This window comes from Heloderma suspectum, chromosome 4 (assembly GCF_057233095.1).
Source record: "Heloderma suspectum isolate Gila_16-S chromosome 4, 16-S_ref, whole genome shotgun sequence".
In the NCBI taxonomy this organism is placed as follows: domain Eukaryota; kingdom Metazoa; phylum Chordata; class Lepidosauria; order Squamata; family Helodermatidae; genus Heloderma; species Heloderma suspectum.
The window spans coordinates 257,407,982-257,433,336 of record NC_139461.1 but is presented as its reverse complement, the minus strand read 5'-3'; the positions used below and the strand labels follow the sequence as shown (position 1 = coordinate 257,433,336).

Below are 25,355 nucleotides of genomic sequence, written 5' to 3'. Positions count from 1 at the left end.
GTGCTATTGTGGAATCTGTCCACATATTCCTAATAGTACATGCAATCGAGGATATAGCTGAGATGACGGAATATTTTGACTTATGTGAACACACACACATATATGAAGGGCATGTTGCTCAGATTTATAAGGGCAGTTCTTTAAAACACCTGCTGGTTCAACGATGGACTGGACACTTGGGTTCAGTTACAGTTATACATTCGGATGAAGAATTCATTATTTCTACACTTAAATTAATTAGTTCTTCTTCTCCTTGTGAAAAATTTTGTCATCTAAAAACTGAAGCTATTGGATTGCTCAATCAGATCAGTAGCCTTTCTTTTCCCTTTCTTACTGAAATTATGCTAAAAGTACTGGGATATCTTAAACCTGTAACATCCCTGCTGCAGCAGAAGGATCTGGATATCAAGGCAGCATCTAAATTTATTGACCGTGCTGGGAAGCAGTTGCAAGAAATGCAAAATGATATCGTTTTCAACAACACTTTCGAAGCAGCCAAGGAAGCAGGTGAATCTGCTGACAATGAAGCACAATCAGAACACCTTCATAGACTCTGCTGGACTACAGAAAAGCGGATTTTAATAAACTCAGAGCACTGCTAAATAGAATTCCATGGCAAGAAAACCCAACAGGAAGAGGAGTTCAAGAGGTGGGGGCGGGGAGGGACGCTCCAAATTTGCAGATGACACAAAATTGGTGGGATACCTTAGTAGTCTAATACCTTAGGAGTCAGAAACAACATTCAAAATTATCTTGATAGCTTAGAAAACTGACCAGAAAATAACAAAATTAAATTCAACAGAGACAAGTGCAACGTTTGCCATTTAGGACAAAGAAATAAAATGCACAAGTTTAAGATGGGGGATACCTGCCTTGGCATAGTAGATATAAAAAGGATCTTGGAGTTGCAGTCAGTCACAAGCTGAATATGAGTCAGCAGTGTGATGTGGCTGCAAAAAAAGCAAATGCAATTTTAGGCCACATCAGTAGAAGTATAGTTTCTAAATCACATGAAGTGATAGTTCCACTCTACTCTGCGCTGGTCAGATCTCACCTCAGATACTGTGTCCAGTTCTGGACACCATACTTTAAGAAAGATTCAGATAAATTGGAACGGGTTCAGAGAACGGCAACAAAGATGATCAAGGGACTAGAAACTAGGTCCTACGAGGAAAGACTGAAGGAACTGAGTATGTTTAGCCTTGAGGAGAGCAGACTGAGGTAGGATATATCACTTTTCAAGCTCCTAAGAACTGGTTTGTTGATGTAGATCAACACAGCTGCCTGCAATTGTGGACTGTTCGGGAGGTAGCGGCTACCGGGACTGTCACGATGAGCGGCTGCACTTCGAAATGTAGCTCCGCACCACCGTACACACACCGACTGCACCCGAGCCAGCCAAGGGGGACTGCCGTCTCGCTGACTTGGAAAACTACTAGACCCACCCCCTGGGGCGGGATCACCCTATCGGTGTCAAGAAATCCCTGTAAACTGGGCTGCCCGGTCTCTCCTCGCTAGGCCTCGCCTCCGCCGCCACATGCTGGAGCGACTCCGCCTTGCCAAGCATCACCCGCGCCGATCTCGACCTGCCGCCTTGCCCGGAGGGCCGGGATCCCTCCCGCCGCTCTCCAGTTTGCTGCTGCTGGCAAAGGGACGGGACGGGACCCTCTTTGCAGCGTTTGCATTGCAAAAATCCACAGCCGCGCGCCGCGCCAGAGAGAAACGCGCCAGACCGTCTGCAGCTCGCGGTGTCTTGCAGAGCGCTCGCAGCAAGGGCTTGCACGGCCCCGCGCGATTGCCCTGCAAGCCCGGAGATTTGTGCGCGCGCCTGTGTGATGAACTTCCTCCCTCACCTTTAAATATATATATATATATATATATATATATATATATATATTATTTTTTATTTTTTTAAAAAGACTGGGCTTTCTGGCTTTTGTCGGTGCCATTGTTGCTGTGTTCTCCAGAACAAGAGGGAAAACTTTTAACCCTCTTCTCTTGGGGGAAGGGAGAGAGAGAGCGCGCGCGCTCGGTCGGTCGGGGCTGAAGTGACAAATGGGCTTTTAAAGGGGCCCGTTGGATCAGCCGGGAGAGCAAACAAGAAAGACCTCAGGGAAGGAAGGGAGCCTGCCTCTCTTGACCTGTATGGTGGAAGGGGAAGAACCGTTGCGGCTGAATTCTTTGGGAGCTGCCGCGTGGACTTGGATGTGAGGATGGAAAAGAAAAACATGGATCATTACCTACGCCGTCTGAAGCAGGAGTTGGTAAGAACTGCCTGGGGGGAGAGGGGATATAATACGAGGAATTGCTGATCGAAATGTTGCAAGCTGCGCGCGCGCCCCTCACTTTCCTTCGCCTCGGGTTGCGACTTCTTGGCTAGGGGGTGTCGATTATTCTCGTGTCTCGCCCAGCTTATTTCCCGGGCTTTGTTCGAAACCTCCCAGTGGCCTTCCTTTGCAGCGGGGTGGCCTCCAGTTTCCCCGCTGGGGAATATGTCGTGCCCCGTCTGGGCTGAGAGAGGATCGGAAGGAAGACAAGACTCCCTGGTCCTTTTCTTGGCCGCCCCCTCCCCTTTCAAAATCCATCATTGAAACTGAGTGCTTCCGAAGTCTATTTGCGCATCTCAGCGTTCCCTCTGACATGGAAGCTGAAATCCGGTTGATGCTGATCAGTATTTGTTGAACCCCTTGTGTGGTGCGCCGTTTACTGCCGGCTCACCAAGGAGTTGAGCCGCTTTTGCAAGGAACTCTGAAACCGGCACCATTGCCCACCCCTTTGCTATTCCTGTAACGGAATTGTCTTCTGTTTGTCCAAGTGTGACAGGGAAGTGGTGAACTTTGTAATCGGTTCGGACACAGAGTCGGTCACGAGCCCTGAAAGAGTCTGTCTAGGATTATAAACTGGCATCACATCACAACCTGTTACGGTCTTCCTTCTACACATTCTCGCGCACTTAATACTCGGGTCTAACAAACAAACAGCAACAATCTCTCCAGTCTCCCATAACCTAACCGTGCCTAGCTTCACTTCATTCCCCCCCCCCTTCCTGACACAGAATTGTCAGGAAGATCTACAATCCTCCCTTTCCTATAACCCAGCCGTTTTTCGTCTCCAGTAGCCCTGATCTGAATCCTTCCCCCCCCCCTTTTTCTTTTTCAGAGCACAGATGTGGCTGCATAATCTCTCCAGGCATTCTGTTTGCCAGCCACTTCGCTTAATTATAGGGGTGCCTACAAATCTTCTGTAGGCACTTTTGAGAGGGTTGCATGCATGCCGCAAGGGATGTTTTCCCATTAGCTGTCTCTCATAAGCTTCCTTTTTTTGGTTTCCTATTCTACAATTTTGCTAATAGCCCCGTTCAAGCAGTTCCATTCTCATGCAAAACAGCCACTTAAGGCCCGGTTCTGGAAGAAGCAAAACACCACTTCTTCAGTGTCCTGTAAAGAAGGGCTAAGGCTCACCCCAAAATTTGCATCTGTAGACCTTGAGCCTCACATATTTGAAATTTCATTACCCTTCACACCAGCCACCTGAGATGGCCTTTATTACTGTTCCCATTTTACAGATCAGAAACCAGGGCTCCATGGTCCACATGATTTGAACCTAGGTTTCCCAAACTATGCACTGGACAGCATTGCTTCTTCACCAGAAAATTCCTCCACTGCTTACTCTGAAATACTGTACTGAATTACACTAGAAATGAAAAACAGGAATCCTGGTAAAATTCCATGAAAGGGTGATGTGTAAGTGATTATGTGCTTTGCAGTGGGGTTTACCACCTACACTGCCTTCTACCTTGCCAGTGGAGATTCACCATTATGCCTTGCGTAATTCTGACTTCTCCCCAATCACTTCCAGTTCCCTACCTTTCTTGTCACTGCCTGTTCCATCGATACACATTCAGACAGATTTATGGTGCTGGAGTGAGGCCAGTCAGCAAGAATTTTCTCCACCCAGACTTTCCCCTTAAGGGCTTAGCTACACTACTTTGCAAAATCCTACATGTTTTATTTGGAAGTGCAACCCTCATGTTATTTCTATAATCCTTCTGATGTGCCCTTTGTTTGACAATACCGTTTTCCTAAGTGCTTTCACAACATCCCTGTGAGGTAGATCACCCACCAGCTTATTACCATCTACAGCAACCTCCCTCCAACCTGGTGCCCTCCAGATGCGTTACACTGCAATTTCCATAATTCCCAGCCAGCATGCCTATTGGCCATGCTGCTGGGAATTATGAGAGTTGCAGTCCAATACATCTGGGGCACCAGTTTGGGGAAGGCTGATCTACAGACTCGTCATAACCAAAAACAACCCATTAAGATAGAGGGGTGAGCTGGAGGTTAAGTTCATACCTCCCAGATCCAGATATAATCCCTCAGTTACTAGACTGTACCGCCTAAAAGTAGAAGAGGATCCCACTTGTTACTTCCACTCCCCTGGAAGCCCATGTCCCTTTGGGCAGAGGCAGACAAATGTCTTATTAGCTCGGAACATTATCATTCTATCGGTTCTCCCCACACCGCTGTTCAGACACAAGTGTTGCTTGTTGTGACATGCCTGGACTTGCCCACCAGCAGATGCGTCTTTCTGATGCCCTAGTTTTTGTTCTAATGGATTAGTAATGAAGAACCAGGGTGCCTTTAAATAAAACATTTGAACTGTTCAGTAAAGAGCCCAAAAGGGTCAGAAAAGAAGAAGGCAAGGAAGAGAAGTTTAGTCACATGTGAATAAATAATAACAACTGCAGGTTGTCTGTTTTCTTGAAAAGGTCATGTGAGAGTCAAAATGGTAGGAAGAGCTTTGGAATACAAAAGGCTTCTTTACATCCAAAAGATGACTATCACCACAGAACAAAATCCAAACAGGGCCAGCCGAAACTGGAATTCATCATGTGCTCCAGTGTCCAAAGACTGATCTGCCAAGGATTGAATCATAACTGGGACCTAAAAGTAGCCCTCTTTAAAGCAGCAATAGTACTCGCATGTCATACATGCACACACACACTGCATTGGTGCTTTTGTGCAAGCGTGCAAAAAAGCTGTAGTCTCATTAACAACCCAATCCTATCATGTTTTCTCAGATATGATCCTCATTGAGTTGAATGGGACTTGCTCCCAAGTAAGCATGTATAGCAAGGGTGGGCAACCTCGGCAGGCCCAGGGACCATTTTTGCCCCACCCAATGGGCCGCAGTCCTGCCACTGATGCCCTGCAGAATTCAACGGTGGTGGAGCTGCGACAGCCACGTGCTGACCATGTGCGATCCTGATAGATAGGATTGCAGTACTTCACACTGCAGCCTTCCCCGACCTGGTGCCCTCCTGATCTGTTGGACTACAACTCCCATACTCCCCCAGTCAACTGGAGGGCATTAGGTGGGAAAGGCTGCTCTATTCACATTACTCTGAGACTGGAGATACACTGCCATTTCGCTGGCAGAATGGCCACTATATCCAATGTGCGCACAGCCCAGGCAGGAAAAACATGCAACCAGAAAGTGCAGACGTGGTATGAAAACAACGGACATCCACCCACAGCATCCCTGGAAACCCCACCACAGCCCACTGGTCAGGGACTGTGCAGGTGGCAACACCTGTATGCCACTCACACACAAAGGCACCCAGCGAACTAGCAATGATGTGTGCATTTCCACAGCACATGCAAACTTGCATCACCACACATGCAGCACAAAAAACGATCCCACTGTAACCTCGCTGTGTGAGCCCCACTGGCACACCAGTAATGACCTGGCTTCAGCCGGTCCTCAGGCACACAGCCCCTTCCAGGCAGGGGTCTGAATCCTCTTTGGTTCTTCACAACCACTGTTTTATTAAGACAACGCACATAAAGGGGAATAAGGAGAAGGCACACAACGCCCCGCCCGCAGGGCTCCCTGGACAGGACACTTGCAGAGAGTACACACAGCCCCCCCCTCCCCCCCCCCAGGGACAAGGGATCAAGACTCACCCACATAAGAAAAGGCACAAGTAGCCAAGGGGAGTAGCCAGGACACAGGTTGACAGCAGCAACCCCCCGCCCACGGGGCTCACTCCATAGGGCATGGGGTTGGATAGCACGAGATGGGAGCTTGGGCCCACCAGGTGGAGGGGACAAACATAGCCCCATTCACCTTTTCAGCGCCTGGTAGAAAAACAGTACTGTCAGGGCAAAAGAGAACCATCTCCTGGGACTTGAACCTGCAGTGTAAACTCTACAGAGCCGTTCCTTAACCACTTAGCCAGAGTGACATATTGATCTCAGCATGGGGCATTTGTCTTCTGCCTCCATCCTCCATCTATAGGATCCATTATAGATGCCAGGGGAACATAGGTTGCAGAAGGAGCCCTAGCTAGGTGGCTCATGTTGTATATGCAGGGAGTCCCAGTTTCAAATCCAGGGCATAACCCACACTAGAAAAGGTGGGGACCACACACACATACAGGCAAGCCTGAGTCAATCAAGAGGAGTGCTGCATGGACCAATAGCACAAACCTTGCATGGGCCAACCATCCCTTTGACCAGTCCACACGATATGATGACTCTCCTGAGTAGCATCCCAGAAGGATTCATTGCCCCATTCCTTGTCCCTGCCACGTCCTCAACCCCATCCCTCCTCTTTCTCATCCCTTTCTCCTCACCCCAGTTCACTACCTCATACAGCCTGGCAGCAGCACCCATCCCAACCTGAGGGTGCCTGAGTCCAGGAGTGGAGGGGCCATGGCTTCTGAGCCCATCCAGCTCCATATCTGCCTCCCTCAAAGTCCCATCTTGAGGTTAGCTGAACCCAGATCGTATTATTCTGGGAGAAAGCGATCCCAAGCTATCAGTCCCGGGCCACAGAGGAACCACAAAATGTGGCACAATCAAAGACTTGAAGTCAGTGAAAGGAAGATTCTTCATGTTGCGTCTGAGGCTTGTGTAAAGTTGTCCTGACAGTGGGGGCATGGCTGTGGATTGAAGGGGTACAAGTGTGTTCATATCCATGTGGGTATATAGAAAGTATAAGTGTGCTCTACAACAGGGATGGGGAACCGTGGGCCCACAGGCCAATTTGGCCCACCAGGCTGGCCCATCTGGTCTATGGGGCCTTGGGTTAGGCTCCTCCCTCTCTCCAAAGCCACACCCCCTGAGGGCTAGTGGGGAAGGGGAATCCCTGGTGTTATCTCCAATCAGTGATCAGAGATAATGGGGGATTCCTCTCCCCACTAGCTTCATCTACCCTGTGTCCTCCGCAGTGGGGGAAGATGTGGGGCCCGCAAAGCTGCCCCAGTGGAGGTACCCACTGGAAGACTGTTCACCTAGCCAGTGCCTTAGTTGGCTCCTGGCTTCGCTATGTGCTGGGAAAGCCCATGCACAGCAAAGCCGGGCCCTGACTGTAGTGCTGGCTGGAGCAGTTCCAGCCAGTGCTTAGGGCGGGAACAGAATGATGTCAGGGGACATGGCCCCGCCCACTGATGTCATTTGGCCCATGGTGGGATGGGGGTCATCTGCCCCCACCCACCCAAAACACGTTCCTCAGCCCTGCTGTACTACTCTGCCCATTTTAGTTGTTTTGCCCAAGTGCTTTAGTATCTATCTGGGGTGTTCTGATGGTGTATTTTTTTTGTGATGGTGGAGTATCTTGTGTTTCCCCAGCACAGCAGGGCTTCCAAGAAACCCTATGGCCCCTCAGCTGGTGTATTTTCAGTATAGGACTGCAACCTTAAACAGACACTGAAATCAGGATTTCTCAAAATGTATGAACTTTAGGTAGAGTCTCAGAACTGTTTATATTTTATTTATTTAGATTTTCAAACTTCACTATGTATTTGGCTCATGGTAGATAATAGCCATCCCAAAGCATAAATAATGCAAAATGCACACACTCCTAAAACAAACAGCCAAAATACTTGAAAGACTTGCAGGCCATAAAATAATCCCATAGTTATACCTAATTACAAAATACCAGCCTCAGTGAAACAAACCTTACACTGTATTACAAACAAGTCTTACAACATGCTGCATAGGTGAAGGAGCTTATGAAATTTAAAGTATGGATGCAACTTTTTATGGACCGATAGCTAGCACTGGGACTAACCCTATTCATGTCAGCCAAATAAAACACTACTGAATATGTGTTTATTTATTTAAAATATTTCTTGGCCTCCTTTCAGGGCTTGAGCCCTCCCAAGACAGCGTACAACAATAAAACATGTAAGAAAAACCAATGCGGCATTTAAAATGGTAAAAACACAATAAAAACAGCAACAGCAGCAAATATTCCTAAAAACAACAAACACCAGCATAAAACAAAACTTTCAGCGGACCACTGCAGCCACAACACAGGCTGCTAAAGCATAATCAGGGGAACACTAGAGTAAAGTATGTTTTCATGGCCTTCCTAAAAGCCTGCAAAAATGGGCCCTGGCAGATCACTGATGGCAGTTTATTCCAGAGGTGTGGGGCCACTGTGGAAAAGGCCATTTCATGTAGTCGCCCAGCTAACTGGTCTTGCTGATCTTAAAGTGCAGGCAAGCTGATAAGGGTAAAGGCAGTCCTTCAAGTAATTTGGTCCCAAACCGTTTAAGCCTTTAAAGGTTAAAGCCAGCACTTTAAATTGGGTTCAGAAACACACCAGTAACCAGTGCAGTTGGCACAGTATAAGTGTTATATGATCAAATCGTCTCACTCCCACCAACACTCAGCTGGAGTTTCTGGACCATCTTTAAAGGCAGCCCCATGTACAGCACATTGCAGTAGTCTAGCCTGGACATCACTAGAGCATAGATAACTAAAGCAAGATCCATCCTCTCCAGATAGGGCATAGATAGGGATAGATAAGCTGGTAAAACACACTCCTCAACACTGCAGCCACCTGGGCTTCCCCAGTTAGCGCAGAGTCCAGGAGGACTTCCAGACTACGCCCTTGATCTTTTAGGGGGAGTGCAGCCCCATCCAAGACCAGTTGTAAACCTCCGTCCAGAGTAGTTGGTTTCCCAGCCCACAGTACTGCCATGCTGTCTTGATTAAGTTTCAGCTTGTTCACCGTCATCCACCCCAAACAGCCTCCAGACCCTGGCTCACGAGTTCAAGAGTACTCTTGCATATTGACATTGTAAAGACCTAATAGCATGAGAATAAATTGCTACCGGAGCTGTTAATGAGTTATAGGCTGTAGCCCACTTACTCTAGTGCAGTGCAATTAATTTTTGTAAAACTGCCTTAAAGTAAATGGTTTGTGAATTGTTGCTGATGCCAACAGCCAGTATAGACAGCCAATGGTCGCTGTTGCCTTAAAGAGACTCAGGAGGAGGGACAAGGATTCTGTATTCCATACAATATATGTAGGACAAGGATCAAGCCCACTGCATGCATCTAAGCATGAAATAATGTGAAGGGGAGAGGGGCTCCCAGTTGCTTTATACTTGCCAGCATGAGATTAAATTTATATTGAAAGAATACACATTTTTATTTAATGTATCATCTGATTTGTTAGACATATCACACTGTCGCCATGCTTTCACAATGTCTTCTGCAATCATGTTGATGGGTAGAAATTTGCTTTTCTAAATAGAAAGCTGACATTCTCACAGTTTTAGTCGTGATCTGTAGGTCTTGCCAGAATTGCCTCTTAGAGGTACACAGCAAGATGTGTTACAGAAACCGTGCAGTTGTACCAATTTAAAGAGTTTTTTCCCCCCGTGGTGTTTACACTGTAAACACCGCGGCTTTTTGCCATCTAATGTGCAGCTCAAGCCTATGCATTTTTACTCAGAAGTAAGTTCCACTGAGTTCGATGAGACTTACGCCCCAAATAAGTGTGCATAGGATTGCAGCCAAGAGAACTGAAGCTCGCCAGTGTGTTTACATTGTGCCTGATAAGGGATTCTAAAGAAACTGAACAAAGCGGGTCACCCTATATATAGCCTTGGTGCATCCAGCTGTCATTGATGTGTCGTCTTCAATGAACTGTAAAGTGACTGAGAGAAGACTAAAAACATTTGCTCTAACCCATATTCTTAAATGTAGATGCCTGATGTGAGTCCACAGATTTTATATGTTGGTTTCTAAAAAGTGCCCTGACTTCCAGAAGTGCTGAGCACCAGTAAAGAAGATAGAAGTCAAAGGGAGATGAAAGTGCTTAGCAGTTTCATAATTTCAGTAACTTCTATGAAGGGTGAAACTACCTATTATCTTAGCAGATGTGTGTTTCCAAATCTGCATTTACCACAAAGGTTAGGTTGGGTGAAGCACTTGCAGGATAGAATTGGTGGGAAGCACCCATCCCGTGCCTGCCAATTCTCCCCTGCAACCCCGCTCTGCCCTTTCTCAAGGTCATTTTCCTCATCAGGCTTACACCCAGATTTGGGGTGGCGGGGGTGATAAAAAATGGCATAGAGGGTGGCATTTACAGAGGAGAATTGGTGGAGGGATTTCCATTATACACTGGAATAATATTTCCAAAATTATTTGAAGTGATTTGGGGCTACTTCACATATTACAGTTTTCGGTGTACACATACGACTTTTTTTTTTTTTAAGTAGATACTAGAAATGTAATATATGGATAAGGCAAACACCTGTTTGGAAAGCAATTATACAGTCATACTGTCAGAAAGCCATAGTTGGCAAGTGGTCCCCATTCAGTGTACACTCTGTAGCAAACCCCAGTGTGGTGCCTCATAATGTGCCAGCACCTACATTACATTCTCTTGGTTGCTGTATGAAGAAATCAAAAGGTTACATCAAGGTAATTGATGCACTGTAAAAGGGAATCTGCCGAGATATAACAGCAGTTCACGCTAGCAGAACTTGGAGACAGATGACAGCTCCCCCAGAGTAAAATTTCAATCTATGCAGGGACTCCTAGAGTACATCCCCAAGCTATTACCATCAGCAGGATAGCCTTCCCCAACCTGGCGCAGGCTAGGGGTTTATGGAAGCTATAGTCCCACAGATCTGGACGGCACCAGGTTGGGGAGGACTGGTTTGCCATTGATCATAAGTTGGCTATAGATTGTATGCTTATGTACCTATGGCCTGCTTTAAATTGTGTGTGTGTGTGTATTACTATCTATATATGTATATTACACAATACTCACACGCACACATATAAAGCTTTCAAATATATATTTTTAAGGATTTTAGAACACAATAACTCAAGGAAATTAAGTAGCTTTTTAAAAAATGGAACTGAGGCTGCCATCTACAACTTATCGTGGAACCTCCTTATAGTTTTCAACAGGATTAAGGTAAGATTCTAAAGTGGCTTGTGGACTATAGATCAGTTTCTGCCTGTGCTTACCCTTAGTTTTCTCCTGATTGATAGTAGGAAAATGTGTGCTCATTAAAAAAGGCAAACGTGCTGCAATATAACTGTCTGCCAACACCACGCCTAACAACCTCGTAGCCTTGGCCCCAGCATGCAGGGGCGTATAGTTGTGGAAGTCTGATACTGTTCAGACTGTGCAGGTTAGAGTCACATCAATGTGCATTCATTTAAGTGCTGACATGCAGAAATACTCAAGTGCGGCAGATGCAGACTTCCAGTAGGATTGCCAACTCTCTTTAGAGGGCTAGACAGGGCTAGGCAGGCAGGGCTAGACAAGCAGCGCAGAGATGCAGTGATAAGAAAAGCTCCACTGCCAACATTTTTGTCTGTTATACAAGTGTTAAATGCACCAAGAACTGCCAGGAAAAGAACTGGCAAGCTTATATGAGGGTGCAATCCAGAATCATTACATTCGGTGGGAGTTTTACCACTGTTTTAATTAGAGGTGTGCACCAACCACAAGATTAGGCTCGGACTCTAATTTGGCGCTTTGGAAAACAGACCAGTTCTACTCAGACCAATTCGGAGGCCATCTGCTTAGACTCGGGTACTGAACCTGAGTCAAGATTTGGAAATCCAAGACTTCATTCCTCCCACTGACTATCACAGGAAATAAAAAACCCGTTATTATTGTTTTTCCTGTTTGTCAGAAGTGGGTGAAACATGCAGACATAGTAGACCTTTAGGAGGTGATCACGCCTGCCAAATTTCAGAAAAATAGGTGCTGCACGCCTTTATATTTTGATTTTTTTTAAAAAGGGAACTGCTGATAACTTTATTTCTTGACATAATTCAGTGAAACTTGAGGGATAGTTGCCCCTTCTAAGAGGATTGAACCTACCAGGTTTCAGATGAATAGGTGCAGGAATGTTTGTGCAAGAGTAGCCATTACATTTTGAGGTATCCTGAAAAGGACACGCTTATATCTCTGTGTTCCTTGTGGAACTTTCTTCTGAAAATCACAGACAGCATAGAGATGGCCCTAAGAAACCTGTGAAGTTTCAGAAGGATGGGTACAGTGGTTTCTGTGGAAGGAGAGTCCTCAAATCTGAGAACAGTACAATACAAATATATAAATGCAGCCGTTCCAGCACTCTATGGGCAAATCTAAACTGTAAAATCTAAATGTCTGGAAGAAAAAGAATGTCTTTGCTTGCTGCCGAAAAGATAACAAGTGTGGGCTCCAGGTAAGCTAAGTTTCCTTGGAGAGGGCATTCTATAAACAGGGCACCACAACTAAGAAGCCCCTCTCTCTTGTTGTCACATGCCTAATTTCGTAGGAGCATGTACAGGAGGGCCCCTGACCTTCGGTCCTGGCACGTACATATGAGAGGAGACATTAACTAGAGTTTTATTTTGCAGGACCCATCTCTATGATAGTTTCCTTTCTTTTCTTTTTTAAACATTTGGGTATACTTAGGGCATCTATTCAAAAAAGTGTTACATTCTGATGAAGCCAGAGCTCTGGATTTTCTGATCCAGCCAGACACTTAAGGAGGAACAATTTCCAAGTTTAGCACATGTACAGTGGCTTTAGTGAGGACCAGAGCTCTAGAATCAGTACCTCTCAGGATTTGGCCTTTGATTTATGTGCAGCATTGATTTGGACTCATTTTCTTTACAATTTCATACACAATCTAACGAGATGGGGAAATACATTTGCAAAGACAAGAGAAATAAGTTAACTGAAGCCATCCTACACTCCTGTACTGATGTGAAATATTTCAAATCAATATTCTCCCCATATAGGCAGGAATTAAAATAAAGTTTCATTTTTTTTTAAAAGCCAAGCAATTTAACTGACAGCTGGAGCTGTCTGGACATAATAGGGGTGGGAATTGAATCTCTTGACCCCTTTTCACCACTTTCTTCATTACCAGCCAGGTCATGACTTGAGCTATTAGTGCACCAGAACCGAAAGCCGCCTCTTTGTATCCCCAGATAAGGACAATAGTGCACAGTTTAAGTAGGAGTTCAAATTTTTGCCCCCAGTTTGCACTGAATAAAATGCTGATTTGCATTATAGACGCAGACAAAAAGCAGTTGTTTTCTGTGTCAACAGGAGCAGAATAAATGTCACATTGCAATTAAGTCTGGTAACGCCGGCCCATTTAAAGAAGCAAACCTTGTTAGAGGTTGGCAATATAAGGGAGGCAAAATCTACCTGGAGCCAGAACAATAGGAGCTTAGCTGGAGTTCGTATGATGGGATGTTTCAATCTTTGGCTTGATGATGATGATGATAAATTATAATGACAACATACACTGTTAAGGCTTCATGTGAGAGGGATTAATTTGGAATAAAACCCCATCCCAATGCTAGTTTAGGTGGGCCTTGGCATAAGGTAATTCTTTTTTCTTCATATGTTAAAATACTTGAAAAATGGAAGCCAGATGCTATCTAGAGCTCCCCTATTTTCAAAGTATGCTTTTTGAGGAAAACCAAACACCAAGTTCTGGTTCACACATCTATCTCACTAGCTCAGCCTTCCCAAACTTGGTGCCCTCCAGATGTTTTGGATGACAACTTCCAGAATTCCTCACCATTGGCCATGCTGGCTTGGGCTGATGGAAGTACAAGTCCAAAACATCTGGCAGGCACCCGCATCTGGAGAAGGCTGCACTAGCTGTCCCGTCCCCCTGCCCCCCCCTACAACTGCTCCCAAGCACTATTCTCAGGCATATGCTTGCATGCAGAGAGAAATCACATGAACTAAGACTGTGCCAATACACCCAGGAAGCAATTTCCATGAACAAAATAGCTCCAAATGGGTTTCATGATCATGGAAATTGCTGCTGAACATATCTGTATGCTTCTAGATCATGTGTTATGTTTCTCCATGTGATCACATGTTTGGGAGCGATCCCACGGAGCCCAGGACCTAGCAAACCACTGCGTGTGTGAATGGCCCTGAGCCTATTCCACATTGTTAGTTGCTGTTATTGATCAACAATAACTCTGAACGAGGACTGGCACAGTTCAGTCTGACTTATTTGCAAAGCATTCAATATCTTGGAGTGTCCCAAAAGCAGTCTTGGTCCATGCAAATGAGTGGTTCAGAGGCAGCACCTGCTCATATACAGTTTTACTGCCATGTACTGAACTGTATGTTAAACATTGCTTGTATAAATACACCCTGAAGATAAATATGGTAAAACTGTGCTTCACGTGAACTTTCAGACAAAGCCTGTCCAAATGTCTACATGATCACATCTACCCAAAATAAATGTGATCTGCATGAATGGAATACCTTTTCATAGTCTGGTAGGGTGCTTTCCCATGGAAGTTGGTGCGCTCAGATTTCTTTCCAGATGGCTTTCATTCAGATAATTTGAATTGCCCAAATAGAAGCCCTGGAAAGTTGTAGTCCTCTCAGCTGGCACTTTCATTCATTAGAAAGGGGCATAGCTAGATAGACAGCAAAGCCCAGTGGATGGAAAGCCAGCACATTTTAGCTATTTGCATTATATCCCCACAAGTCACTTTTCATTGACAGAATTGCAGTATTCCCACTGGGTGTCATAAATGTAAGGCAAGAGAAGGTGGGGCCTGGGATAGCATTGCTGCAAATGAATAGCTCTGCTACTGTTTGCCAAATCTTGAGAAATCTGGCTCAGTATGTGCTTGGAGTTAAAATGGTGAAGGAGTGCACAGTTACCAAATATTTTTTTTAAAATCCAAATAAATGTTAAAAGTTTCAGAAAATGACAGGCACTGTGCTGTGGGGTGATAGCAGTGCTGCTCTTTGCCAGTGTTTCAGTCCACCAATCAGTGGTGCAGAAACTCAGGCCTGTGAGCCAAATCTGGCCTATCTGGGTCCCAGCTGGCATTCCCCCAGAAGGCCATACCTGACCTCCAGTCTTCTGGTAGTGTTCCAGATTTTGCAGATTTTTTCCCCATTTAAAAGGTTGAAATGCCTCTCCAAAGGCTTAATTGCCAGGAGTAAGAGTCTGAAGCTACAATACGCTAGTATCATTAGCACTTTGGTCCTGTCCCCTTTCCCTTTGGTCCTACCCCCTTTTGCCTTCAGTCTCACCCACCACTGGAGTGTGACCCCCCCCCCCCCGAAGGCTTCTCTGAAATGGAATTCAGCCCTCGATCTGAAAGTGGATTTTTTTTTGCATCTGGCTTTTCTTGGTGGATCTTGGGATTTTAGTAAAAAAAATAAAGTAGATCTGACAAGTCTGAAGTCTGGCCACCCCTGTTCTAGTCAACCTCACAATTCTATTGACTTACATAGGACTAGGAGGCAGCTGCAATTAGGAAAGTAGAGCAGTACGTCATTTTCACTACTTCTCCCAGATGTCTGAACACTTATCAAGCCATCAATCTTGAGTCAGAGTTTTAAGAGAAAAGTTGCTTATGGGAGCTGCACCATATTCTAACTGGGCCCACCCATGTAGCCGGTCATGCACTAGACCTTGTGTTTGTTTCTGGAGAAGTGGGGAGTGATCTGGAAGTCGGGGGTATATCCACCACCCCCTTGTCATGGTCAGATCACTATCTGGTGACGTTGGACTTCTCGGTTCCACAACCCCTCCGCAGGGGTGGAGGACCGATTAAAATGGTCCGCCCCAGGCGTCTTATGGATCCAAATGGATTCCTGAACACGCTTGGGGATTCTCTGGGGCATGCCAACGGCCACTCGGTCGAGACCCTGGTGGGTGGCTGGAATGCCGCAATCACTGGGGCATTAGATCAGGTGGCTCCGAAACGCCCTCTCCCCCTGAACAGGGCTCAGACTGCACCATGGTTCAATCCGCGGTTACGAGCTCTGAAACAGGAGGTGAGACGGCTAGAGCGCCGGTAGCGGAAGTCTCGCTCCAAAGACGATCAGACACGGGCTAGAGCTGTATCTTCAGCCTATCACGTGGCAGTGAAGGCAGCAAAAGAGGAATATTATGCTGCCTCCATCGCGTCTGCAGAGTGCTGTCCCAGGAGGCTGTTCCAAGTGGTCCGGAGCCTGGTCGGTCCTGTGGCTCCGGAACCACTGGAGCATTCTAAGGCCTCCTGTGAGGCCTTGGCAAGGCACTTTGCAGATAAAATTGATCAGATTAGGTATGTTACTCTGCACGCTGTGGATACAGTTAGTGAGCAAGAGGCGGCCTGTGGCAAACCGGTTTTGTGGGATCGGTTCCAGCTTCTTCCTCCTGATGAAGTGGACAAGGTGCTTTCATCTGTACAGCCGACCACCTGCTTACTTGATCCTTGCCCATCTTGGCTCATTATGAGCTGCAGAGAGAGACTGGGTGAGGGGATCAGGGCGGTGGTGAACGCCTCCCTTGAGGAGGGAGTGATGCCATCAGCCCTCAAGGAGGCAGTGATAAGACCGCTCTTAAAGAAGCCCTCCTTGGATCCTCAAGTTTTGAACAACTTTCGCCCAGTCTCAAATCTGCCATTTTGGGGCAAGGTGATTGAGCGGGTGGTGGCGATGCAGTTGAAGGCACATTTGGAAGAAACTGATTATCTAGACCCATTTCAGTCGGGCTTCAGGCCTGGGCATGGGACAGAAACGGCCTTGGTCGCCTTGGTAGATGATATGAGGAGGGCTCTGGATAGGGGTGAATGCTCCTTCCTTGTTCTCCTCGACCTCTCAGCGGCTTTTGATACCGTTGACCATGGTATCCTCCTGGACCGCCTGGAGGGGTTGGGCATTGGGGACACCGTATTGCGGTGGTTCCGGTCCTTCCTCTCCGGCAGGTACCAGAGGGTAGCACTGGGAGAGGAGGTTTCGGATCCGTGGCCACTTACTTATGGGGTGCCACAGGGTTCCATCCTCTCCCCGATGCTATTTAACATCTATGTGAAGCCACTGGGGGCTATCATCAGGAGGTTTGGGGTGCAGTGTCATCAATACACGGATGACACGCAGCTCTACGTCTCATTTAAATCTTCACCAAGGTTGGCCGTAGAATCCCTGTCCAAATGTCTGGAGACAGTGAGTGGCTGGATGGGGAGGAATAGGCTGAAGCTGAACCCTGACAAGACAGAGGTACTTTTGGTGGGAGACAAGAGGAGGCTGGGGGACGTTGACCTGGTGTTGAATGGGGTACGGCTACCCTTGAAAGACCAGGTCCGCAGCCTGGGGGTCATTTTGGACTCCCAGCTGTCCATGGAGGCTCAGGTGTCAGCTGTGAGCTGGACAGCGCTGTATCAACTCCATCTGATACGGCGGCTGCGCTCCTTCCTTCCCGATCATCTGCTCCCATAGGTAGTACATGCCCTGGTCTCCTCTCGTTTAGACTACTGTAATGCGCTCTACGTGGGGTTACCCTTGAAGACGGTTCGGAAACTGCAGCTGGTACAGAACGCGGCGGCTCGCCTGATTAAAGGCAGCCGCCGGCGAGATCACATCACTCCAGTGCTGAAGGAGTTGCACTGGTTACCAGTTGTTTTCCGGGCCAAATTCAAGGTGTTGGTTTTGACCTTTAAAACCCTATATGGTTCCGGCCCAGCCTATCTTAAGGAGCGCCTCCAGCAGCAACAGACAGGCCACTTAACAAAATCAGCCTCGGATGGCCTTCTCTCTGTCCCATCAGCCAGGACAGCTAGACTGGTGGGGACGAGGGAGAGGGCCTTTTCTGTGGTGGCCCCCACTCTGTGGAACTCCCTCCCTAGGGAACTCCGTCATGCCCCCTCTTTAATGAGCTTCCGTCGTGCATTAAAAACATTGTTGTTCAGGCAGGCATTTGGGGTGGGTTAGGGTATTTTAGAAAATGTTTTTATTGTAGAATTTTATTGTTTTAAACTGTTTTTATTGTATGTTGTACTTCGCCCAGAGTGGCTGGGTGACCAGCCAGATGGGCGATTAATAAATTTAATAATAAATAAAAAATAAATTATGCAGCTACTAGATACATAATTCGCTGTACATAGTCTGAATCAAGGTGAGATTAAAGGTTCAGCCCACAGCCCATTCACTCTAAACTAGCATCGTTCACATCAGTAGAATTGGTGAAGGTTCAGGGGGTTCAGAATAAGATTGCTTACCGTCATAGGGAGTAGTTAGGAAATCTGGGCTGAAAAGCCAGCTTAGGTCAAAGTTCAACATTACTGACTTCCGTATTCAATTCTGCACCCAAAGATGGGAATCCCTGACAAAGTCAATGACTTCATCATGTGTCACGTTACAGCAAGTAATATGTTGATGCTTGTAGTGAATATTCTCAAGTTGAAATGGAGTCTTATGTCCTTAGTAAGATGAAGCCAGCCTTTGGGTAAACTGCCCCTCCACCGGACAATCCCAACTATGAGGTTTCTTATTTTTCTAGCAAATTTCAGGGCCTAAGGAACTCCCTGCTCCTATAACTGAAGAGCTCCACAAGCCAACCCTTTTCCACTACACCAATTCTCTTAGAATTCTTGAAAACCTCCTAGTAGCTTGGTGAGGCTTAGGCATGAGATGGGCACCACCACTAGAGACATGATGAACTTTTAAACAAGTTGGTTTATTAAAAAGATATTTTGTATGTAAGGCAATATTTACTGTGGGGGTTTCAGAATTACAGACAATACTTAGGGACTCAAGAGAGACTTTTGCTGGTGCAAGCCTCTTACTGATTTCTTAACATCTGGCCAAATTCCCTAAACCTCCACCCCAGCCAAATTCACCTAGAACCAGGTCCAGCTCTTGGGTACAGCCTTCCTTGGACACCAAAGCCCCTCCTGTTGTTGTGCCGGCTGCTTGGACAGTTTTAATGCCTGCATGTGTCACCTTTTTCTGGCAGGGCAGCCGATTGGCATAATGTAGCCACCTGCTCCCTACTCCTGATCTTCACCAGCCATGTATGGTTATCACACAGAGAAGGAATAGCTTAACATTTAGGTTTCAGCTATCAGCCTCCTCCTCAGCCTTTGTCTAGTCCTTCTATAACCTCTACACAGCAACCAGCAGACCTTCTCCCTGACTGACCACCAACTCTTAAGTGACTTGAACTGTCAGCATCTGTAAACTGCCATTTCCCAACTGCCAATCCCATAGCCCCCCATAGCCCATAGCCAATCAAGTGTCTGATGTTTCCCAGACCAATCAACATTGAATTTACCTGTTCCAGGTCCCATCTATACATATTAAAAGCAACCACCGCTCTCTCCCCCCTTCAGAACTTGTCACTAAGGAGCTATTACTCAAACAGGCCTTTAAGACAGTAACAACACTAGGCTACACAAATACATTAAAGCTGCACATTGGTCACACAAATGATTTTATCATTACAAAATAATAGCAGTTATTTACATACACAGCATTTCTTCACACCACCCCTGGGTAATTTAATGGTAGTGGCTGTGGATTTGAACATATAAAATACCCAGTTCCATTCCGCAGTTCTCCTGTTAAATTATCTAATATTATTTAGTTATATTTATATCCCACCCTTTCTCACAAGGAGCTCAGGGTGGCTAACAATCTAAAAACAACACAACTCATGGGACACCTTTAAAATCATAACTCTAAAATTACAAATACACAATAAAATACAGTGAAACTATCACTACAACACAAAATAGATAAAACACTTGCCTCTGCCCCCAAAACATATACAAATAGATACATATTTAACTGGTGCCTGAATGACAACAGCATATGAGACAGCCGAAGCTCTACTGGCAGGGAGTCCTGAATTGGGGTGCCACCAACAACAGTGATCTGTCATGTGTGGTAGCCACAATACCCAAGCAAAGCCTCCCCAACCAAACTTAAATCCCATGTTGGTCGGTACTGGGGAAAGAAACCTTCAGGCCTTTTTGTGAGGCAGTGGTGAGCAATGTGCAGACCTCAGCCTAATTTCAAAAGCTCTCTGCATGTGATCAGTTCAGATATCTGGCAAGAGCAATCTGGGGATGGCAGAAAGTGAGGAAAGAGAACAGCAAGTGTCAGAAAGAGAAAAGGGGTCACTTTTGGTACTGGTCTTGCCCACGGCTGGCTTTATGGGCTGTGGGCTGAACCTGACAGACTCGGCCCCTGACAAATTATCCAAGAGGGAATGCAGTCCTCAATAGAAAACTTTTGCCCACCCCTGCTGTAAGGACTGATAGCATTAGATCATCCAGCTGGTCACTCATAGTATCAGAAAGCTTCTTGCGTTTCACCTGGCTCTGCAAGCCACAGAGTATCTGTATACCATACAACAGATGTGGGGGAGCCATTAATATGTAGTTAATGCTTGATATCAGTTTTTCCCATCTACTCTTTCTTGCATGTGTGTCTACAAGGTATGATCTGAGGGCAAATAACATAGCTATTTTGCTGAAGATAAGCAGGTCTGAGTCTGGTCGTTTCCTGGATGAGAGACTGCTTAGGAACCCCAGGTATGCCACCCTGAGTTTCATGATAGAAGAAAGGTGGGATATAAATGTATTAAAATTAAAAGAAATCTAGTTTTGTAGTAAAATCAGTGATACAAGACCATAGGGCGCTCCTATGTAAACATGCCCTAATCCAATTTAACCATAATGCCACAATACTGCACATGTAAGAATCCCATGTGGCCCTCAGACTGCAGCACCAGAGTAAAATTGTATAATCAAACATAAAATCCTGCTCAACTAATTTCCAGCTCATAAACGTTGCTGTGAAATTAAAATCTTTGAGGGGAATAAATTGTGCTTCACCGTTACAGATAAAGAAAACAAATGACTGTAAGAAAGCCAAAGACAGTATCTTTCCAATTTCCTGTCCATAAATTCTGCCAGAATGCCAAGAAGCTGCATCAGGAGGGGCCTAGGGAGACATGGGGACACAGGTGCCTCTGGATGCTGAGCCAAGAGCAGCTTCTGCAAATAGCAATTCTTCATAATTTTGATAAGGCGTGAGCGTTATTCTTCTGCCAACATCCACAGACACATTTGAATGTTGTTATAAACCAACAGGCTCCAGAAAAGATGCTATCATTTAGTCGCAAGGAGCCTGTAGAAAAAATATCTTTTAGGGACAAAGGTTGTTCATGCAAGAAAAATATTTGAATCATGCCACACACATTGTATGTATTGTGTATACCTTACTTTAAGGCACATACCTTTTGAGGGATGGAAAGGGATGGAAATCCAGTGGTTATCATTCTGAATACCACCTAGAACGGTGTCAAGTGCCTAGGAATCTTTTTCAGCCTTTTCACAAGGCTGGATTGCCACCTGGGAAACCTCACAGGGACCACAAGGTTTTAGTACTAGTGTACAAAGCCCTAAACAACTTGGGACCAGGATAGCTGAGAGAGCGCCTTCCCGGGCACTGAGATCATTAGAGGGTTTGCTCCTGGTGGTTCCACATGGACCTATGGCCCAACTGGAGTCCACAAGGAGAAGAGCCTTCAGTGTGGTGGCCCCCTTTCTTCGGAATTCCCTGCCCCTGGAGGTCAGGCAGGCACCAACACTGTGCTGTTTCCGGTGCCTTCTGAAAACAGCACTGTTCCAGGAGGCATTCCTTAATTGACCAGTCACAATTTTTATTGGTATTCTTTATGTATGTATGTATGTAAAAATAATCTTGGTGTTTTAATCTTTTTATCCTTTTACTGTTTTATCTCTTGTGCTTACTGCTCTGAAATCTGTTCTAGATATGGAGCGGTATACAAATATTGTAAATAGATACATAAAATGCCAGAAGCGGGCATGCCCACCCCACTCTCTCTCACACACACACCATTTATTCACACCCATACCTATATCCATATGTACACACCTGCATCACACTCAGATATTCCATATGCACATACAGACACAGCCCTACATAGAGCCAGAGCAGCTCCCACTTTGCCACTGCTGCAACGGAAAAAGGGAGCCACTCCATCAAGAACCACCCGTGCAGGGCGCTCCAGGAGCCTCAACGCAGCAGCTCCTGAGGAGGCTAGGGCCTATCTGGTGCTTATTACTATTTATGGTTGCAGGATCAGGACTGAGATCTAAGAGCAGGAATAAGGTACACTGTGGACATCGACAGTCTAGGGGTCCATTCTGAAAGCTGCAGCTGAAGACAAGGTCAGAAATATGCCCAGCAGACGTACAGTCAGAACTGTACTGATGTCTCTAGTCAAAGTGGAAAGGGATGATGACAGTGCTGGTTCCAGGTTTTGAGGGGCCCTCGGGCAATACACCCTCAATGGGCGCCCTCCTTCAGTGAGTCTACCTTCTCAACACCATTCTCACCAGCTGTTACTGCTCCTCGTCCTCTTTCTCATCATTCCTACCACTTGCTTACTTGGTGGGCGGCGAGCCAGTGTGCAGTCTACTGCTCCTCCTTCCCCCTACCACCGTTGTCTGGGCCAGAGTGAGAAGCAAGCGAACAAGCCTGTTGTAATGTGAAAGAGGAGGAGCAACTCCAAAGGGCCATTCTCAGTGGGGCCCTGCAGTGGTGTGGGTCTTCAGCAGGTGCCCAACCATGCCTACCCTTGATACTCTAACCCCCACCCCTGTACTTAACTGTTCTACCATTTCATGGGAATGGAACATTCCTTGTGATGAGCAAGACATATCTCCTTTTGTACACCCTGCCTCCTCCTGCCTTCAGTACGAGCAACCATACATAATCACACTAGGAAAATGCCACATATATTCTCTTCCTGAGGAGAGGTTGTCTGCGTAGTGTTCCAATAAGATATAGATGTTAACTCAATTAGCCGCTTAGGCAATAGTGTGTAAACGCAGCTGTAGTAATGTGCATTATCCTGTTGACGTCCGGTTACCATTTCTGCTTCTGTTGGCAGGATTCACAGTTGAAGAGCAATCAGGTTCACAAGCTGACAGGCAAAATAGGAACCATGGGGTGGAGGAAATCAGCTTCTTCATTGTGCACGGAACCTCATGAAACACACATGAAGACCTTTGCTTTTAAAAAGATAAATGTACTTTTCAGGGAGAAATGGTTGCTTCGTTGCTTCCCTCCACCCCTACTTGGATGGTAGTAACTTATGATCGGTCAAGGGGCACAATTGAAATGTTTCTTGAACAGGTTTCTAGAGATTTTTTCATGTAGAGCGGGGGTGGGCAACTAGTGGCCCTCCAGATGTTTGGGCCTACAACTCCCATCAGCCCTAGCCAGCATAGCCAATACTCCGGAATCATGAGACTTATAGGCCAAAACATCTGGAAGGCTCTCCCCTGATGCAGAGATTTGTTTAGATCTTGTACAGCAGGGAGAACTCATTCAGGGTACCCAAGAAGACCCATGATATGGTACCATGCACAGCCCCCTGGATTCCCCACCCATTTACACAGCAAATGTAGGGAGTCATAGGCTGTATAAGTGTCACACATATGGAAGAATATCATTGGCTTGAGAAATGCTGTGCTATATTGTAACTGGAGTTGGTCATGAGCTTGGATGGGACTAATAAAATTAAGCTCAATTGAGACAAGATGGGGGAGCTGCTGGTGGGGGGATTTGCATGACTAGGGAGGGGGCATTCACCCCTATGCAGGAGCTCAGTCCCTCTTAAGGAACAGGTTTGGTTTATACTTTTAGATCCAGCTTTGATTGTGAAGGCCCTAGTGGCATCTTCGTCAGCTTTACGAATCCTATGCATGTTTAGACAGAAAAAAAGTCCTGCATGCTCTCTGGGGAATGCTGGGAGTTATAGCACTTTTTTGTCTGTCTAAGCATGCATAGGATTGCGCCCTCAGGAATTTAAGAAGCTTCCTTGTGCCAGCTCAAACTATTTGTCCATCTAGCCCAGTGTTGCCTTCTGTGACCGGCGGCAGGTCGCCAAGTTCTCATCACCTACTATCTGATCCTTTTAACTGTAGATACCAGAGATTGCTCCTGGAACCTTCTGTGTGCAAAGCATGTATTCTGCCACAGAACAATGGTCCCTCTCTACGACAGTGTCAGTTCACACAATACATTTCTTGTCCACATGACCAAATCAGTGCATGAACTGGCAGGTCTGCCTGCAGATATAGCCACCAGCCACTTCCATTTCTATGACAGCAGGGTTTTTTCTCCAGGCATTGAAATCACAGAAATTGGTACTGATCATATCTGTGATGGGCTGCTTCACATATTTGCCAAAGCAAATACATACTTGGAGAAGATCAGGACAAGCTGTATGATGTTGTATAAATCAGCACTTAGTTCCATTTTTTTTCTGGCACTTTCATTGTAACACTTAAATTTATTGCATGGCAGCTTCTGACAAAAAGATATTTTCTATAACTGGAACATTCTAGGGCAAATGTATTTATTATTTAATAGTTTTATATTTGTTGTTTATTCGGTCAGTCGTTTCCGACTCTTCATGATTTCATGGACCAGCCCACAACAGAGCTTCCTGTCAGCCGTCGCCACCCCCAGCTCCCCCAAGGTCAAGTCCGTCACCTCCAGAATATCATCCATCCATCTTGCCCTTGGTCGGCCCCTCTTCCTTTTGCCTTCCACTTTCCCTACCATCAGCATCTTCTCCAGGGTCTCCTGTCTTCTCATGATGTGGCCAAAGTACTTCAGTTTTGCCTTTAATATCATTCCCTCAAGTGAGCAGTCTGGCTTTATTTCCTGGAGTATGGACTGGTTTGATCTTCTTGCACCAAATTCCTTATTGGTGGCTCTACAAAAAGCCGGACAGGAACCAAGAAAAATGGTTTGGGGAGGGCCTAAGGAGGGAAAACCCCAAAAGAGCCAATGACTACACAGTGATCATGGAATCATGGAACACTGACTAACAATCTTGAAACAGTCAATGTGTTAACCATGCCAGCAACCTACCCTTGCCAGGTTTGGATGACACAACAACCTACAAGTGAGGTTTGGGTTACAGAACAGGTGCCCAGCACATGCCGCAAACCACGGTGACTTATAGAAGCCACCATGGCTGAAAATGATTGTACAAACCAGGTCACTGTTTGGGGATGGGGGGGAATGGAAAGCTGGAGGGGAATGGAATGCAGTATCCTGGCTGGCTGTAACTCTGAACAGGAGAACTCCACATCGTAGCATATTTTTGTAGGCCTCACTTCTACACCCATACTTCTGTGAGGGAACCCTATACAAAGAAAAAGAGAAGCAGCAGCAGCTGATTGTCAGGGTGGACAGTGAGCCCATAGAATCCCAGAGTA

At 46.1% G+C, this 25,355-nt stretch overlaps 1 protein-coding gene across 2 annotated transcripts in view; it reads left to right on the top strand.

Moving 5' to 3' along the window:
• Nucleotides 1–2,014: 2,014 nt before the first annotated feature.
• Nucleotides 2,015–25,355, top strand: part of INKA2 (inka box actin regulator 2) — a 41,541-nt gene continuing 18,200 nt past the window's right edge. Inside the window, exon 1 of one of the 2 annotated variants that reach the window (XR_014789930.1) lies at nt 2,015–2,264. Coding sequence is in view for 1 of the 2 variants with exons in the window: in XM_084848352.1 (XP_084704478.1) it covers nt 2,214–2,264 (51 nt within the window). In the remaining variant the exon portion in view is untranslated. The remainder of the gene's footprint in view (nt 2,265–25,355) is intronic. The other variant, XM_084848352.1, reaches the window with a different exon arrangement.